General features: G+C 44.3%; 1 protein-coding gene across 3 annotated transcripts in view; it reads left to right on the top strand.

Moving 5' to 3' along the window:
- The window catches only part of SORBS3 (sorbin and SH3 domain containing 3), a 113,650-nt gene that overhangs the window by 17,142 nt on the left and 77,280 nt on the right, over positions 1-19,228 (top strand). Inside the window, exons 2-4 of one of the 3 annotated variants that reach the window (XM_029603795.1) lie at positions 1,599-1,877; positions 3,815-3,917; positions 5,879-6,060. In XM_029603795.1, coding sequence (XP_029459655.1) covers positions 1,695-1,877; positions 3,815-3,917; positions 5,879-6,060 — 468 coding nt within the window. In that variant the 5' untranslated portion in view covers positions 1,599-1,694. Of the gene's footprint in view, positions 1-1,598; positions 1,878-3,814; positions 3,918-5,803; positions 6,061-19,228 lie in introns of all 3 variants that reach the window. The other 2 variants (XM_029603794.1, XM_029603793.1) reach the window with 2 other exon arrangements.

The raw sequence follows: 19,228 nt of genomic DNA, 5'->3' as shown, positions 1-19,228 counted from the left end.
CCAAGTCACACAGGAGGCAATTTTCAAAACTGCACAGGTAGTTGCAAAGTTCGTGGGTGCTTTTTACTTGCGGACTTTGCACGGATTCTGAAAGGTGAAGTATGTGCATTCTTTCCTTTTGAAAACCGCCTAGGGAAAAGTACCCTTAGAGATCTGCGCCTGATTTCTCCCTGAAAAACAATGTCCATAAGTTTAAAAAAATGCAAACTGCACGTACTGTTGCCTCCCATAATTTAACCCCACCTCTGAGTCCAGCTACTTTTCCCAAGGGTAAAAGTGCATTAGCTGTTGATCCCAGCACAGGCTCTTACCCGGGCAGTGGGTGGGAGATTTTCCCACATCCTATTTACCCTGGTAAATGGCTTTTGAAAATCTCCCTCAGAGAGAATGGCAGCAGAGTCATTTTCTCTATTATTGTCCTCCTCTTACTTTGTTGAAAGAAACAATAAATGTTCTTCCACCTCAGCCTAATCCTAACCCCTGGACCCTAAGACTTCACTTTCCCTAGCCCTAACCTTTACCCTACCCCTTTGCTTTCCCTGGCCCTAATTCCAACTCTAAAGATTTTCCATTCCTTGTCTTTAAAACTTCTCTGATCCTGTCCCAAACAAGAACCCTAGCCCTAGCTCAGTCCCTCTCCCTATCCTGTACCCTAACCCTAAGCCTTCCCTCTCCCCGATCCTAAACCTTCCCTTTCCCTAGTCCTAATGTCAACACTTACCCTGAGCCTTCTCTCCAGGGCTGACCTTAGGAGGGTGCGGTATCCAGAGCGGACCAACCACAACGGGGAGCTGGAATGCTGAAATTATAGTGTTGGGGATGGGGCTTTTATGGCTGTGCAGGGCTCAGGGTGGAAACCCTATTTGCCCCATCCTCCTAAGGATAGCCCTCCTTCCTTCTGCAAAACCCTTGCACATCATGTACTGTAGTTGTCACACAGCTGCTTGAAAACAAAATGGGATGAAATACATTGTTGCATTTATGCAACCTTCATGGGCTTTAGCTAATTAAATTGCTCTGTTTGTGATCAGTGCTTTTTACCTGAACTCATGGGCCTGACATTATAAAAGTGTCTTTTGTAAGCCCATTGGATTGCATCTTTGACTGAACTCTGTCCATCAAGCACGCCTGATAATCATTAGTAGATAGGAGCAAGGACTATGATTGAGGGTTAGTTGTAGGAGATAGTGGTTAGAGCACATTTTGGTCTTGATTCTTAGGTATAAGAGCAAGAGCTTGATATAAGGGGTAGAAGTTAGCAGGACAGTGTAGGAGTTAGGGTAAGTATTCTACATTTAGCGTAGGTGATGCAGTTAGCTGCTGAGAGATGGAGGACTGGGATTAGGGATGGAGCAAGCAGATATAAAGGTTGGGATGAGTATGGGATTATAGATGGTAAATAGGGTAGATATTAGGAGTTTGGTATTAGGGATAGATATAGGAACTTGGAAATGGCTTCAGGTTGGGGTTGATGATAGGAGTCAGACCTGGAAGTTAGGAGGTATGGCTGAATGACCTTTTCAAGCTTCTGTGACCTCTTTGCTAGAGTTCTTGATATGAAGGATGGGTTCTAGCTACTCACTTTAATCTGTTTATAGGAAATCTTCCAAACAGCTGTGTCTGGCTTCATTGGAAAAAGTAAGCTTGCATCCCTTGGAAAATGTTTCTCACTCCTTGAGTTGCCACCTGCTCGCATGGAAGACTACAACCACCACCACCAGTTGGATCTTGGGTTGGGCCTGGGACTTACTTTAGACGATTTCATCCCATCTCACCTCCAGAAAGGAGCCACTTCTCCCAGAGTCCAAGCAGCTGTAACTCAGACCACAAGAGCACAGGATGCCTCCCTAATCCCAGCACATTCTGCTATGGCAAAGGTGAGCAGAACTTCAATATCTCTCTCTGTTTGTGCCGTAGTCTGTATGATGCATTTACATTCTGCATCCCAACGTTTATTTAAAATTATTTCTAAACCTCCTTCCTGGTCAAGAAAATTGTATTTCCAAGGCAGTGTACTGCATAAAATCCTTCAGCCCTACAATACAAATAAACAGGTTACAAACATAAAAATCAATAGTCTGATAAAGAAACAAAGTATCACTAGAGAAAGTATCATCAGCAACATCTTACCATCTCGTCATGCAAATGGGAAAAACTAGGATTTTAGCTTTTGTTCAAAAGGCTAAAAAATCTGTTTCTGACTTAGTATCCCAAGCCAATTCAGTCCACAAAGAGGGTGTAACATCCTGCTTCCCAGTCTAATTCTTTTGACCACCTTCCCAGTTGAGACATTGAGTAAGGTAGCCTGTGAGACGCGGAGTGCTCGGAGAGGGGTATACCAGTCTCGCATAGAGGTCAAGAGACTAACAGGTAGATTTTAAAAGTGTTGCTCATGCAAAAACGGCCCCAAACATGCGTATATGTGCCTTTTAGAAACCAGGAAGGGTAGGGCCAGCCATGTTACCTGCGTAACTTTACTACTGGTCCCGATGAGGTGTAAGTCTGGAGATTTTGGGCCAGAGGGAGAGAGAGAATCTGACACTCTCTATATATCTCCCACTGTAAAAGGGGCACTTTCAACTCAGGGTGGGTTTGGGGGGGGGGGTAGACCTTTGTAACACTGCCCACCCCAAAACCCACCCTGAGTTGAAAGTGCCCCTCTTATAGTGGGAGATAAAGTGTCTCTCTCTCTCTCCCTCCCCCCGGGTACAGGCTCCACCCATACGTGCGATAGGGATATTTGAAATGATGTGCGTGTACTTGCTCGCACAGTATAAAACTGAGTGTATCTTTATTCGCGTGCCCACTACTTGCGTTAATGGGCGCATGGGTTACCCTTTTAAAATTCCCCTGTAAGGTAAGAGATTGGGCCCCCATGTCTTGTGTCTGCTACTCCTTTATCCCAATATTTATCATATAGGTGACAATTTTCAGATCCACATTAGGGTAAAGTCCTTGGTTAATTTTTAGCCTGGGACTTTTTGCCAAGTTTCAAAGGGAAGATATGTGCAAGCTTTTCCTTGGAAGCACCTGCGGGCTTTGGCACCTGCTTTTTGTGTGAGTAGATTTTCTGTGGAAGAAAAGCATGTGTAGATTAGAAGCTGCCATCTGCGTGTGACTTTCTGATCCCACCCAGAAGCTGCCCCAGGAATGCCTTCCCTACACGTGGCTAACAGTACACATGCTGTACAAGGATCATCATTCCTTTAGCCATTTATTACTTATGGATCGCAATCCCAGATACAAGACCTGCCCATAACTGTGCACAACAAGATAATCAAAACACATATTCAAATAATAATTATTAACATAAAAATCTTTAAAATAAAAAGATAAATAAAAAAAAATTCCAACACCCACCTTTCGTTTGCGAGCACAACACCCTAAACCTAATGCAACCAGCCTTATTTCCTCTGGCCCTATTCTCCACCCAACCATTATCCACCTAAAAATAACCACATTTGTATTCTTTTCTATAAGCTAGTTTATAAGAACATAAGAAAATGCCCTACTGGGTCAGACCAAGGGTCCATCAAGCCCAGCATCCTGTTTCAAATAGTGGCCAAACCAGGCCATAAGAATCTGGCAAGTACCCAAACACCAAGAGGTTTTACAGGTATATCTGTATTTACCCAAGTAAATGGTTTTGAAAATTGTTCTCGAAGTATTCTTGTGCCCCGGTTTCACACATTACTCCAAGAGCCCGGTTTCACACATTACTCCAAGAGCCAGGAGTCCTGCACCCCAACACCAAGCATGACTGTGTTCCATTACCAGGGCTCCTGTATAACCATTGTTTTGCCCCTGTCTGAAGGTCCCAGTGATCCGTGATGGAGGCTCTAATACATTGATCTTGGACTTTTTTGATCTTCCTAAGAAAGGAATGGAAAGAGAAAGTGCTCAGCACAGGAATGAAGGTAATTAGAGCATGAAACACATCTCTACCCTGAATCAGCATACTGTGGACAGCTATGGAAAGGATGGGGTCAGGGGCACTCTTCTACAGCTCCTGGAGACTGAAACTCTCAGAGCCAGGAACACTCCCATTCAACACTTGTAGCTGGGCGTACTCTCTCTCCCAGAGCCTCTGAGGCCAGGAACACTCACAGGACTCCCGGAGAGAGCACTCACTAGTGGGGACCCTCAGGGACAGGAGCGCGCTCTCATCAGGCAATTGTGACTTGTATTACGGGACCGCTGAATTTTCTATCTCTGATATCAGACTTTCAGGCTGATGCAATATCGTGCGCTGAGCCTAGTGCACAGTTAACGAGTGCTTAGGCACGCGTTTTGGAGGTGTGTCCATAACCCCCAGTGCAATAAGGGGATCAGCGCGTATCTAATAGCGCTCATCAAATGTAAAATCCATATAGATGAGGCTATTAGCTATTACCCTGCGATGCAAAAAATCTCCGTGCGCCTGAGGCACACCTTTCAACCCCTCAAGTTTTATGCCTTTCCGGAGCAGACATAAAAGCTTCCCATGCGTCAAGGACTTAACTTAAAAACAAAAAAAACTACTTTTCTGTGGTTCTATCATGACAATACTAAGTAGGAGGAACCACAGAAAGCAGCACCATACAAAAATAAGTCTTGACATAAAGAAAAAAATTTGGGGGCGCACGATATACACGCTCCGAGCAGTGTATTTTGTGTATGCATATTGTGCCAGTAAATTAGCTGCTAAATGTTCCTTTCAAACAAATATTGTTGCTATACTCAATGTTATATTATTTACTAATAAATTTGTTATGAGGATGGGTGGTGGTTTCATATATTTTTATTAGGCACTCTCCATGTTGCCTCTTTTGTTTTAATCATTAATTTACCCTTCAACCTCTGTTTTTTAATCAAACGTTTTAAAAAAAACCTTTAGAATTTGACAATAAAATTTGCTCTGTATATCTTGTTTGTTTTTCTTTTTTATAAATATTTTTGTTTGTGTGCACACATGCCTCCTGGTCGTTATCACCGTCGGTATAATGTAATCTATTGCTCTTACTGCTTAATTTTTAAATTGTTACTTAGCTTGCGTTTAGAAAGTCCAAGATGGTAAATGGTTACGATATCCGACTTGTACAAGTTTCAGCAAAAATGCCTTCTTCAGGAATTGTTTTTCTTTTTTTTATTTTCCCAAATGCTATCTTGCAAAGTCAACCACTGTTCTTCCTTCCTCGGTGCTCAAAGAGCCTCCGCCTGACGCTGATCAGCAACAATATTTGTTTGAAAGTAACTTTTACCAGGTGAAAGGTTGTGTGTAATTAAGTAATACCTGGGAGATTGATCTCTACAGTATATATTAGTAAATTAGCTGCTACAGGATAAAACGGATGCTCATAAATTGAGCGTCTGTTTTGGTAACCTGCACACACAGGGCACTTAATATTAATTTATTCACTACTTCGCTTACTGCCGATTGGTCCTTTCACTGTCACATGTCAGTGAAAGGACCAATCCCCTTTCAGAAGGCTGTCTTGAAAGGGGTCGGTCTTTTCACTGACACTTGTTAGTGAAAAGGACCAATCAGGAACAGCCCTGCTAGGGGGTGGGGAGGGAGCTGTGGCCAGGCCGTTGTGGATGCACAACCACTTTTCCTGGGTACTCGATGCAGAGCACCAGGGACGCACAAATTATCCATTGTGTGTCCTTTTTAGGGGAGCAGATTATCTGCATAGAGTGCCCAGGAGAGGTGGATGTTTGCGCGTTCATAAGACATGCATCCGCTTTGGATGCATGTTTTTTACGCGCATGATATTGCATTGGCCTGTTTGAGCCCTTCATGTTGTCTGTGTGTCTCTTTCAGTTTATGAACAGCACTTCTTCCAGACACGAGCATTTCCAGCAGCCTTGCAGTTTTCATCTGTTCTGTTTCTAGCAGGACCAGCAATAGGCCCTGCAGAGAACAGCAGGGAGGAGCCCCCTCCAGCAGACTCCAGTGATGAGATGTGGACAACAGGCCCGGCTAGGGAGAACGCCAACAGGAGGAAGGAGAAACGATGGATAAAATATGACGGGATTGGACCAGTGGATGAATCAGGGATGCCAATTGCTTCAAGATCAGTGAGTTAGAAAAACAAATTCCAGGGGGCGCATTCGTGCAGCCCCCCTCCCCCATCCCAGAGACAAATCCTGCCAGTGGGTGCAAGGACCTTCCAAGGGCTGTTTCCAAAACCTTTCCAGGGGGGGCACAGATACCCCTCCAGCGGCTAGAGAAACCTTTCCAGTGGGCACAGAGATCTTCCCAGGGCTGCTCCTAAAATCTTCCCAGTAAACGCAGAAAACCCCTTCCGCCCCATGTGGGCCTAAAACACCCTTTCGGAGGTACAGGGATCCTGCAAATGCTGCTTCCCAAATCTTTCCAGGGTGTGCAGGGATCCCCCCAGGGGCTGATATCAAAATGTTTTCAGGGGACGCAGGCAGAGACCCTCCCACAAGTACAGGCACGTTCCTGCTAGCACAGGCATCTTATTTTAAGCGAGAACCCATTCTGCCTGCAGCAGTGACAGGGCAAATCCTGCTCTGGAGTATGGGGCTACACGTTTGTGCCAGGACAGGTCTAGGAGTCAGAAGGTAAAACAGCAGCTCTCCAAGTGCTTATCGGTTTTTGCACGCAGTAATTAATGACTTTAGTAAGCTTGCCAGTAGTGACATGGGACTTGGGAGGGTCCTGTTGGGTTTCATGCATGAGGAGTCTGGCAGCCAGGAATCTGCACTTGGACCTCCCCGAGCTCATAGAGTGCCAAAGAGAGATTACTTACCCAGAGGAAGGAGGAGGAGCTCGTTCTTACAGATAATATTAACTCCTGTCAGAGGGCATTCCTGTGAATGCACACCCACAAGCTCTGAAATGTTTTCTGGCTCCGCCGTGCCCGGACTTCTGACACAAGAGGGAGTTGTGAGGCTCTGCCTGGGCTCCTGCTGCCGGCCAGAGTTGTGTTCTTTGTTGTCACTGTGTTTGGTGCTGTGCAGGATACTGGGATAGAATCTAGCATTTGGGTTATTTATTGCTTTATATTTTTTTCACACACACCCCCACTGAAGTCTGCCTTTCTTACAGCCCCAGAGAGCTGCGGTACTGAATGTCCCTGTGCTGGAAGGCAGACGGTCACAGCATAGCTTTTATTCGGGTTGCCAGATCTTTCAACAGCAGCAAGCCCTGCTGGCTCACAAAATAAGTAATTCCTTAAACAACTAACATTAAACAGTATCATTCTTTTACAAGGCCACTGAGGCTCTGCACTGCCCAGGAGACACAGTGCAGCACTGTGTGATGAGGCAGGGCACTTTGAATGCTGTGAATGTTTCTTGAAACAAACAATCAGAATATATTATGTAACTGCACATTAGCTTTTCCATGACGGTAGAATACAGTACATTTTGGTGGGTCCCCATTGGTTGTGTCTTCCACTGTCTTCTATCTCAGTATCCCATCTTCCTTGGGACCCACAGTGCAAAATTCACTTACCAACAGTTAAAATACCAAGATCCAAACTGAAGCTGTGCTGCTTGCTAGCACTGGAAGAATCTCAGCTCAGGCAGTTCCAGCAGTCATTTGAAGAGATAGGTAGGGGAGGGGAAGAAGAAGAGGTCGGAGAAAACAAAGTAACATAGTAATGGCGGCAGAAAAAGACCAAATGCTCCATCCAGTCTGGCCAGCACGTTTCTTATGGTAGTAACTGCTGTTCCATGTTTCTCTGTTAATGGTAGTAAATGCCACTCCATGCCAATTACCCCCAAGCCTTATGTTAAGGGCAGTAATATTTACAATCAAAACCAAGCAACTGTCAAACCCATAACAAATTTACTGCTCACAACATTTTTACTGGGCGAGCAGCCTTCCTGATAATTCATACAATGCTGCTGCTTGAACGTGCTTTGCTTTTGGCCTTGGCCATAGAAGCAGCCCTGCGCTTTTTCCCTAATGTCTGCGTATCAGTATCCTGGGCCGTAAGGTTGCCTGTAGTCTGAATCCAGTTCCCCTTTCCCCCCTGCCGTCAAAGTAGAAAGCCTTCCATTAAGGGTGGTAACTGCCGCTGCATGCAGGTTACCCATATACACCCTTTCCTTCCTTTCCAACCTATAGCCTTTAAGGATCTGTAGGGTTTATTCCAAGCTCTTTTGAACTTATTTACTGGTTTTGTCCTCACCACCTTTTCCAGAAGGGCATTCCAGGCACCCATCACCCTCTCCATGAAGGAATACTTCCTAATGTTCGTTCGGAGTCGTCCCCCCTGGAGTTTCATTTTAAGACCCCTAGGTTCTACAGTTTCTTTTCCAAAAGAAAAGGTTCCAAATCCATGCATCATTAAAACCTTTCAGGTATCTGAAGGTCAGAATCATATCTCCCCCTGCACCTCATCCTCTTCCAGGGTGTACATATTCAGATCATAAGAACATAAGAAATTGCCGTCCTGGGTCGGACCAAAGATCCATCAAGCCCAGTATCCTGTTTCCAACAGGCTCCCAAAGGGTAGAGAGATTCTAAGCTCCTCATCCCAAGATTAGGCAGTGGATTTTTCTGCAACTCCACCTTAACAATGGTTTATGGACTTTTCTTCCTGCCACTTGTCCAAACCATTTTGAAACGCAGCTACACTAACAGCTTTCACCACATCCTCTGGCAAAAAAATTCCAGAGCTTAATTATGCATCGAGTGAAAACAATTTCTCTCTTATTATTTTTTAATGTATCACCCAGTAACTTCATTGAGTGTCCCCTGGTCTTTGTACTTTCTGAAAGAGTAAAACAACGTTTGTTCCATCCCACTTATTATTTTAGTTCAAATCCATTTATTTGAAATCCACAAGAAACAAAACAGTAATAGAAATACAATTTAAGCCTTTCCAGTGAGTGACAAACTTTTCCCATCAGTTATGGCATCTTCTGCTTTCATTGTGTCCCTCCCCCTTTACATTAATAGATACCAGAGGGGAAAAAAAAGAGAGAGGCAAACTCCTCCATCCCCTACCCCTGCACCCCAACTAGAAGAGCACAGGAAGGGCAAACTGGATCGTTTATATTCCATTTCTCTACTGAAAGCCCTATAAAGTGTTTAGAATCACACCTCTAGCTGGAGAAGACAACCTGAAAAAATGGATTTCTCCCGGATTCATGGGAATCTTTTCTTCTGAGTAAAATGAGTTTTATTTGACAGAGCCAGAGATTCCACAGTCGTCCTGTCGTCGTGCAAAGAATTCCTCCGCTGCCAGTGAGGTGCTGGTATTTCATCAGGCCATACCAGCAAAATAGATGTTTCCCCTGATGTAAACGCTTTGCGAGGATAATGAACGTCCTCCTCCTCTTTCATGAAACCTTTTGAGAGATCTTTTTCAAATAATGCCACTTCAGGAAGCGATGGGACCACACACACCCCCCCTCCCCAACAGTTTCTTCATGCAGTTCAACACCTTCAGTAAAGAGTTTTTTGACCTTATAAGCGATGAAAATTCTAAAACGAGGAGCTGATTTTGTACACTGCAGTCTCTGCTAGCTGCATTGTACAAATCAACTCCTTTTCATCACTTATAGGGTCAAAAAAATCTTCAAAGATGTAAATTGTACAGTGGATAGCACTGAATGTGTCTGTAACACCCCCACCAACCCCAACCCACCTCCCGAAAACTCACCCCCAGTCAAAGTGCCCCCTTACCATGGTAGCAACGTGCCGTGCTTCCTACTTTTTCTGGGCACGCGCCCTTCAATGGTCGCGCGCCCTTCCCGGCCATTTAAAATTCGCTTAGCTCCCGCTCCATTTTTTTTGCGCATGCAAGGCCTTTAAAATCCTACCTTTTTATGCTTGAATTTATATTCTGGTCAGCCACTTCAAAGCAGATTACATTCGGGTGGCTCAAGGTATTTCCCTGTCCCTGGAGGGCTTTCAGTTTGTACCTGAGGCGATGGGAGGGGAAGCGGCCGGTCCAGGAACCCAAGGACTGTCCGGAGGATTCGGACCCCGACTTCCCTGCTCCAATCGGCAGGCCAGCTCGTCCGCATTCACATGTGGATTTTCAAATGCTGCACACGTAAAAATGAGCAAGTGCGCGCAAAAGATGGCAGACGTGAATACATGCTCTTTTCAAAACCGCAACTTCCGCTCGTAAAACCAGGGCCTGCGCGTAAGAGAGGGGAGTGCCGGGGGCGTTCTGGGGCCGGGCCAACATTTACCCGCCTAAGCTGCTATTTTAAAAGCTGCCAGAGGGACGTGTGCGCGTGTGTGTCTTTTACTTGCGTGTACTTACGTCTGCTCAGTATCTGGTGTATGTGATCACAAACACTGTTAAAGTGGGTGCAATGGGGGGACTATAGGATGAAGAGCCGGGAGGGGCTTCACCAGCTGCAGACGGATTGGGTGATCTGGTAGACTAAATAGTAAAACTGGTTATTTCATTGCCACATGCTTGTTATAAAATCTCCTGGCTTACATGTACACGGGGAGTAAAGTGTCAGATTAGCGTGATAAAAATCTACCCATGTTTCCTTGTAAAATTGGAAATATAAATACGTGGGCATATGATTAGCTCACGCTTATCTGGCTAATTTCCAACTTATTCGGCTAAGTAGCGCCTTTCACAGTGGTTAAAATAAAAGGGAATAAAAAATAGAGAGGGGGCAGTCTGCAGGGAGGTTGCTGGCTCCCATAAGCTCTGCCTTCCAGAGGGGCAGTCCCATTCAGATAACTTTATTGCCATGGCAATTTTACATGCATTGGCAAAGTGATATATAAAATGATTAAAATAAGAGTAAAGAAAAGAAAAGGAAGAAATTACAAAATAATAAGTCAAGTAGAGTTACAGAATGTACAGTATTAGCGACATGTCTCAGGTTTTGGTGATGGTCTCTATTTGTCATTCTCTCTGGTCAGATTTAATTTCTGGCCTGTGGCAGGATGCCCACCAGCCCTGTCTTGCAGAGGTACATATTAAGATATTTTATATTTAACTCAAGCCTTTTCATTAGTAGCACAAGGCAAGTCACATTCAGATACACTACATAAGAACGTAAGAACATGCCATACTGGGTCAGATCAAGGGTCCATCAAACCCAGCAGTCTGTTTCAAACAGTGGCCAATCCAAGTCACAAGTACCTGGCAAGTACCCAAACATTAAATAGATCTCAAGCTACTATTCTTTATTGATTAATAGCAGTTTATGGATTTTTCCTCTAGGATCTTCTCCAAACCATTTTTTAAACCTAGTTACATGAACTGCCATAACCACATCCTCTGGCAATGAATTCCAGAACTTAACTATGCACTGAGTGAAAAATAATTATCTTTGATTTGTTTTGAATGAGCTACTTGTTAACTTCATGGAGTGCCCCCTAGTTCTTCTATTATCTGAGAGAGTATATAACCAATTTACATTAACCTGTTCAAGTCCCTTCATGATTTTGTAGACCTCCATCATATCTACCCTCAGTCGTCTCTTCTCCAAACAAAACAGCCCTAACCTCTTTAGCCTTTCTTCATAGGGAAGCCGTTCCATGTGTTTTATCATTTAGTTGCCCTTCTCAATACTTTCTCCAGTGCAACTATATATATATTTTTTGAGATGTGGAAACCAGAATTGCACACAGTATTCAAGGTGCGGTCTCACCATGGAGCAATACAGAGGCATTATGACATCCACTGTTTTATTTGCCATTCCCTTCCTAATAATTCCTAACCTTCTGTTTGCTTTTTTGATTGACACAGCACACTGGGCTGACAATTTCAATGTATTATCCACTATGACACCTAGATCTCTTTCCTGGGTGGAAACTCCTAAGATAGAACCTAACATTGTGTAACTACATCAAGGATTATTTTTCCCTATATGCATCACCTTGCACTTGTCCACATTTAAATTTCATCTGCCATCTTCCAGTCTCACAAGGTCCTCCTGCAATTCATCACAATCCGCTTGAGATTTAACTACTCTGCAAAATTTAGTGTCATCCATAGATTTGATCACCTCATTCATTGTACCCCTTTCCAGAACATTTATAAATATATTAAAAAGCACCGGTCCAAGTACAGATCCCTGAGGCACTCCACTGTTTACCCTTTTCCAATGAGAAAAGTGACCATTTAATCCTACTCTCTTTTTCCTGTCTTTTAACCAGTTTGTAATCCACAAAAGGACATCGCCTCCTATCCCATGACTTTTTAGTTTTCTTAGAAGCCTCTATTGCGGGACTTTGTCGAACGCCTTCTGAAAATCCAAATACACTACATCTACCGGTTCACCTTTATCCACATGTTTATTAACCCCTTCAAAAAAGTGAAGCAGATTTGAGAGGCAAGACTATCCTTGAGTAAATCCATGTTGGCTGTGTCCCATCAAACCATGTCTTCCTAAATGTTTTGTGACTTTATTCTTTATAACAGTTTCCACATTTTTTCCCAGGCTCACTGGTCTATAGTTACCTGGATCGCCCCTGGAGCCCTTTTCAAATATTGTGGTTTCATTGCCCACCTTCTAGTCTTTAGATACAATGGATGATTTTAATGATAAGTTACAAATTAATTGTAATAGTTCTGAAATTTCAGTTTTGAATTCTTTTAGAACCCTGGGGTGCATACCATCCAGTCCAGGGGACATTTTCCTGACCCTAGAGGGTGCACAACCTAAGTTTATACCTGAGGCAATGGAGTAACATATATAGTAACATAGTTATGATGACAGAAAAAGAGCAAATGGTCAATCCAGTCTGCCCAGCAAGCTTCTTATGATAGTAACTGCCACTCCTTGCAGGCTACCCCCATGTTTCTGTTAAGGGAAGTAACTGTCGCTCTGTGCAGGTTACCCCCATATTTCTTTTAAGGGTAGTAACTGCCACTCCTTGCAGGCTACCCCCATGTTTCTGTTAAGGGAAGTAACTGCCGCTCTGTGCAGGTTACCCCATGTTTCTGTTAAGATTAGTAACTGCCGCTCTGTGCAGGCTACCCCCATGTTTCTATTAAGGTTAGTAACTGCCGCTCCGTGCAGGTTACCCCCATGTTTCTGTTAAGGGTAGTAACTGCCACTGTGTGCAGGTTACCCCCATGTTTCTGTTAAGGGTAGTAACTGCCGCTCCGTGCAGGTTACCCCCATATTTCTTTTAAGGGTAGTAACTGCACTCTGTGCAGGTTACCCCCATGTTTCTGTTAAGGGTAGTAACTGCCGCTCCGTGCAGGTTACCCCCATGTTTCTGTTAAGGGTAGTAAATGCCGCTCCGTGCAGGTTACCCCCATGTTTCTTTTAAGGGTAGTAACTGCAGGTCCATGACAGTTACCCCCAAGCCTTATAATAAAAAACCAAGCAACTGTCAGACTCATAACAAATTTACTGCTTGCACCATTTAATGAGGTGAGCAGCCTTCTTGATAATTCAGACAATGCTGTTTGAACTTGGCCATAGAAGCAGTCCTGTGCATTTTCCCTAATGTCTGCATATCAGTCCCTGGGCCATAAAAGTCGGGGCCCAGCACTGTCTGTCATCTGAATTAAATTCCGCTTCCCCCCCCCCCCAAGTCACTAGGAGCGACAGCAGGATCTGTACCCTGGCTTTACACATGTTGACAAAATGATACATAAAATGGTTAAAATAAAAGGGAAGAAACTTAAACGGGGGGCGGCAGTCTGCAAGCTCTGCCTTCCACCCCCGCTGGCCAGCTTCCTGCTTTAGAGGCTTCAGAACTGCCCCTTTGCCTCTTTCAAGTGACGGAGGAGCGGGATCCAAATGGAAGTGGGTCCCCTGTCAGTGCAAATTAGGAAAGGGACTGTGCAGGTGAAAGTGTCCGCTGGTTGTTCACTTGGAGACGTCCTCATTGTCCCTAAGGTTTCAGGATCAGCTGAAAGGAAGCGCCTGTGCTGTGTGGGTCACAGTCACTTCCCTGCTGACGGTGGAAGGACAGGGTGGTGGTGAAGGACAGGCGGAGGGTGGGGGGGGGGTGGGGGTGTCTCGTCGCGCCTCCGCTAACCCACTTCATGCATGGGAACCAAATGGGGAATCCCCACTGGGAGCGACCAGGAGGACCTAAGGCGTAATTCTTGGAGCCCTAAATTGGGTTGGGTGGGTGTAATGTTACATGGCATTCTGGGTTGGCATATTTGGGGGCCCCTTTCCCAGCGAGAGTGGTGGTTGGGGGTCGGTCTGTGTGTTGGGCTTTTCATGTATTTTTCTGTTTATTGGAGTTCAGACTGCTGCAAACCGCCGTGAATTGTTTTATAAAGAAAGGCTGCCTATGCGTATGAGTTGAAACCTATCCCTATCTCCCCGGCTTGCATTGGCACGTTCGGTTCATTTTTCTCCCGTGGCTCAGCCAGACTCTGTCGCAGCGCTGGCCCACTGGGCAGTCCACCGGGACTCGACGAGACGAGAGCTGCCGTTTGGAACGCACGTTCGCAAACCCTTTCAGTAACAGAGACCTTTCAAATGGCCGGCAGAGCTCTCGGCAGGAGCTCCTCTGCTTTTCATGATTTTTTTTTTTTCATTTTTGACTCATGGGGTGGGACTGCATTCTTTAGAGCTGCAGTTTGTTGTAAGCAGCCTCCCTCTGCAGCCCGTGCTTGCAAGGATACGCTTCAACGATAAGCACAGGCTACGATGCAGTGGAAAAAACATGAGTCAAGGGTGGAGCACCAGCCAATGAGATTTTGGCACGGATGCCATTTGCTTTTGAGTTGGGCCCTGCATCCACAGATTGAGGGAAAGAAGAAGATAAAGAAAAGGGAGCAGACAGTGTGGCTGAAGGGAGCCCCTTGAGCCCCTTTCCCCTTCATTCAAGCCTGCTTATCGGTTTGCATTTTTAGGGCATGTTAGGGTAGTATCGCTTGCTTCTGGGTATTTTGGGAGTCGAGTTAAGTTGCTTTGTGTCTTTTGTGGAGAGTTGAAGGGTTGTTAGTATTTCTGTAGCACTGGAATATGATTCAGGAGAAGTCCTGGGGAAAGCTGTGACCATGAGTAGAGGTCTGTCTCCCTGGGTCACAGCTCCGACACAGAAAGTCAACCTGCCTGCGCCACAGCTCAAATCACAGCTCTGTCATTGATTCTGGGTGTGACCTTCCCTGGGGCCCAATCTGACGTGCCTTACTCTGATTTTCATGTGTTTAAATAATTGTCTTTGGGAATATATAGCGGACCTATGGAAGGTCACAGTGGCGGTTCCCTACCTCTTTGCTGGGACTTGCTTGTGGCTATACACAGCTTTCCCTGGCTGCAGGGAACCTGCAATTCATTGTGGGTTTTGGAGAATAATGTTATATATGGAGGTGGGGACAGGATATTTGCTGGTTTTGGGTCTATTTTCAAAGACCTGCTGAGCTAACAAGATAACTGTCTAATTTTAGCTGGTTATCTTTAGGTGAATTTTCAGCTGAATCTAGCTGACTAGGTTTCCAAGCGAAAATTCCCCCAAATCTAAAGATATTTAAATAACTCCAAGGTATCCAATGCACAGGAGGCAGGTCTCTTTCGGTGAAGGGGGGAGGCAGACTCAGGAGTAATGTTAGGAAATATTTATTTATGGAAAGAGTGCTGGATGCATGGAACGGCCTCCCAGTGGAGTGGTGGAGACAAGGGCAGTATCTGAATTCAGGAAAGCACAGGGGATCTCTAAGGGAGTGGCAGGGATTGTAGGACTGAGCAGTTGGTGTGGATGGGCAGACCAGATAGGCCGCATGGTCATTTTCTGCCATCACGTTTCTATGTTTCTGTTTAGTCACTCAAAATTTGATCAGCTAGATTTAATGCAGCTGGGTTCTGTAAGAGTTTCTTACAGTTACAGATTATCTGACTTATTTAATTCAGATAGCAAGCGTCTCAGGTTCATGTAAAGGGAGCAGAATGTCTACAACTTTTAAAGGTGGATAATAAGAGATTTATTATAGCAGCACAAAATATACAATGGTTTTATAAATGGTAGATATTGTTTTTTTAATTTGTGGTTTAACCAAGTAAATCACGCTTGTTACAAAGGTTATAAAAACTCCTGCATCTAGATCAAAATTAACTTGCATATCTCAAATGCATTCCCAGTAAACCCCCCAGCTTGTAGTAATTTAGCCAGTTTCTTACACTGATCAGGAGTGCAGAAAGATGTCATGAAAACAGTCTCAGCTCTCTCATTATATGCTACAGTTGGGTCGTCGTCCGCAGAATCGGGGTCCTGTTTTAGCATGGAAGGCAGCCAACTGAACCTGCAGCAGTAAACGACAGGTTAACACCACTGTCTTCAGTGTAGCAGACTCAAACAACTTACCCAAACCTCTGTAAGTTATGCAGGCAAGGCAACAGGAGCGCAGATTGGCTTCGCTTAGCTTGCAGGGACATGTGAGACTGGGCTTCCAAATGACAGATGAAATTTAATGTAGACAAGTGCAAGGTGATGCATATAGGGAAAAATAACCCTTGCTGTAGTTACACAATGTTAGGTTTCATGTTAGGAGTTACCACCCAGGAAAGAGATCTAGGCGTCATAGTGGATAATTTATTGAAATTGTTGGTTCAGTGTGCTATGGCAGTCAAAAAGCAAACAGAATGTTAGGAATTATTAGGAAGGGAATGGTGAATAAAATGGAGGATGTCATAATGCCTATATATAGCTCAATGGTGAGACCACACCTTGAATACTGTGTACAATTCTGGTTGCCACATCTTAAAAAAGATATAACTGCACTGGACAAGGTACAGAGAAGGGCAACCAAAATAATAAGGGGCATGAAACGGCTGCCCTATGAGGAAAGGCTAAAGAAGTTAGGGGTGTTCAGCTTGGAGAAGAGAGAACTGAGGGGGGGAATGATAGAAGTCTACAAAATAACAAAAGGACATGAACAAGTTAATGTAAATCAGTTATTTACTCTCTCAGATAATAGAAGGACCAGGGGGCACTCCATGAAGTTAGCAAGTAGCTCATTTATAACAAATCAAAGAAAATTATTTTTCACTCAGTGCATAGTTAAGCTCTGGAATTCATTGCCAGAGGATGTGGTTACAGCAGTTAGTGTAACTGGGTTTAAAAAGGGTTGGATAAGTTCTTCAAGGTAAAATCCATAAACTGCTATTAATCAATAAGGAATAGTAGTTTGAGATCTATTTAATGTTTGGGTACTTGTGACCTGGATTGGCCACTGTTGGAAACAGGATGCTGGTCTTGATAGATTCTTGGTCTGAGCCAGTATGGCATGTCTTATGTTCTTAGGCAAGGATGAGATCGGCAAAGTTAATGAAGCAGGGCTGCATTGGGCTGAGCTGGGAGCCTAATCTCAAAGCTTAGGCTTCACCTCCATGGAAACTCTCAGGTAGGAAGTTCACGGGTGTGAATAGCAGTGAGCAGTAGAGTAGCCCTGAATCTATATGTTCAAAATCTTTTCTTCCATCAGGACCTCATACATATACATATGCCTAGAATCCAAAATTCGATATTGATTGGATGGTACCAGAGTCCACCAGCTTAGGACTGGTGGGTTTATGACATGACTTCTTCTTAGCTGGTACTTACTTGCATATTCTCATGGAGACGAAGGTGTGAGTTAGGACTGGTGGGTTTATGACATGACTTCTTCTTAGCTGGTACTTACATGCATATTCTCATGGAGATGAAGGTGTGAGTTAGGACTGGTGGGTTTATGACATGACTTCTTCTTAGCTGGTACTTACATGCATATTCTCATGGAGATGAAGGTGTGAGTTAGGACTGGTGGGTTTATGACATGACTTCTTCTTAGCTGGTACTTACATGCATATTCTCATGGAGACGAAGGTGTGAGTTAGGACTGGTGGGTTTATGACATGACTTCTTCTTAGCTGGTACTTACATGCATATTCTCATGGAGACGAAGGTGTGAGTTAGGACTGGTGGGCTTATGACATGACTTCTTCTTAGCTGGTACTTACATGCATATTCTCATGGAGACGAAGGTGTGAGTTAGGACTGGTGGACTTATGACATGACTTCTTCTTAGCTGGTACTTACATGCATATTCTCATGGAGATGAAGGTGTGAGTTAGGACTGGTGGGCTTATGACATGACTTCTTCTTAGCTGGTACTTACATGCATATTCTCATGGAGACGAAGGTGTGAGTTAGGACTGGTGGGTTTATGACATGACTTCTTCTTAGCTGGTACTTACATGCATATTCTCATGGAGATGAAGGTGTGAGTTAGGACTGGTGGGCTTATGACATGACTTCTTCTTAGCTGGTACTTACATGCATATTCTCATTGAGACAAAGGTGTGAGTTAGGACTGGTGGGCTTATGACATGACTTCTTCTTAGCTGGTACTTACATGCATATTCTCATGGAGATGAAGGTGTGAGTTAGGACTGGTGGGCTTATGACATGACTTCTTCTTAGCTGGTACTTACATGCATATTCTCATTGAGACAAAGGTGTGAGTTAGGACTGGTGGGCTTATGACATGACTTCTTAGCTGGTACTTACATGCATATTCTCATGGAGATGAAGGTGTGAGTTAGGACTGGTGGGCTTATGACATGACTTCTTCTTAGCTGGTACTTACATGCATATTCTCATTGAGACAAAGGTGTGAGTTAGGACTGGTGGGCTTATGACATGACTTCTTCTTAGCTGGTACTTACATGCATATTCTCATGGAGATGAAGGTGTGAGTTAGGACTGGTGGGCTTATGACATGACTTCTTCTTAGCTGGTACTTACATGCATATTCTCATTGAGACAAAGGTGTGAGTTAGGACTGGTGGGCTTATGACATGACTTCTTCTTAGCTGGTACTTACATGCATATTCTCATGGAGATGAAGGTGTGAGTTGTAAGACATCTGGTGACCAATGCTGGGCTTTGGGACAGGATACAACGTTTTTCAAGGCCACAAACTCATCATGTCTTTGTCTGGCAGTCCCAGCAAAATCGTAAGGTGAAGACAGATTGCTTAATACGAAGAACAATAGCAGAAGCTTCTCCTTAGTATAGCTCTCACAGACATTCACATTAAAACTGCAGAGGCAATCACATGGCTTGACTTCCATCTTGTGCCTGCAAAGTTTGGCTTATCCCTATGGCTCCCCCACCTACATTTAGCAGGTTATTGCTGAAACTTAGACAGTACCCAGCTAAGTCCTTTGGGAAAATTATCCAAAGAAACCAGCAATCCCTCCTGCACCTGATCTAAAAAATAGTCCCCTCTGTCTCCTTCACTGTCAGTTCTAACCCCCCTTCTCCCCATAGCGGGTCCTTGTCCCTCCTTCCTGAGACTTTCAATAACAAACACCCTCCCCTCTCTTC

This window comes from Rhinatrema bivittatum, chromosome 5 (assembly GCF_901001135.1).
Source record: "Rhinatrema bivittatum chromosome 5, aRhiBiv1.1, whole genome shotgun sequence".
In the NCBI taxonomy this organism is placed as follows: Eukaryota; Metazoa; Chordata; class Amphibia; order Gymnophiona; family Rhinatrematidae; genus Rhinatrema; species Rhinatrema bivittatum.
Note: the sequence above shows the minus strand (reverse complement) of the source record. Positions and strands in the feature narration are given on the sequence as shown.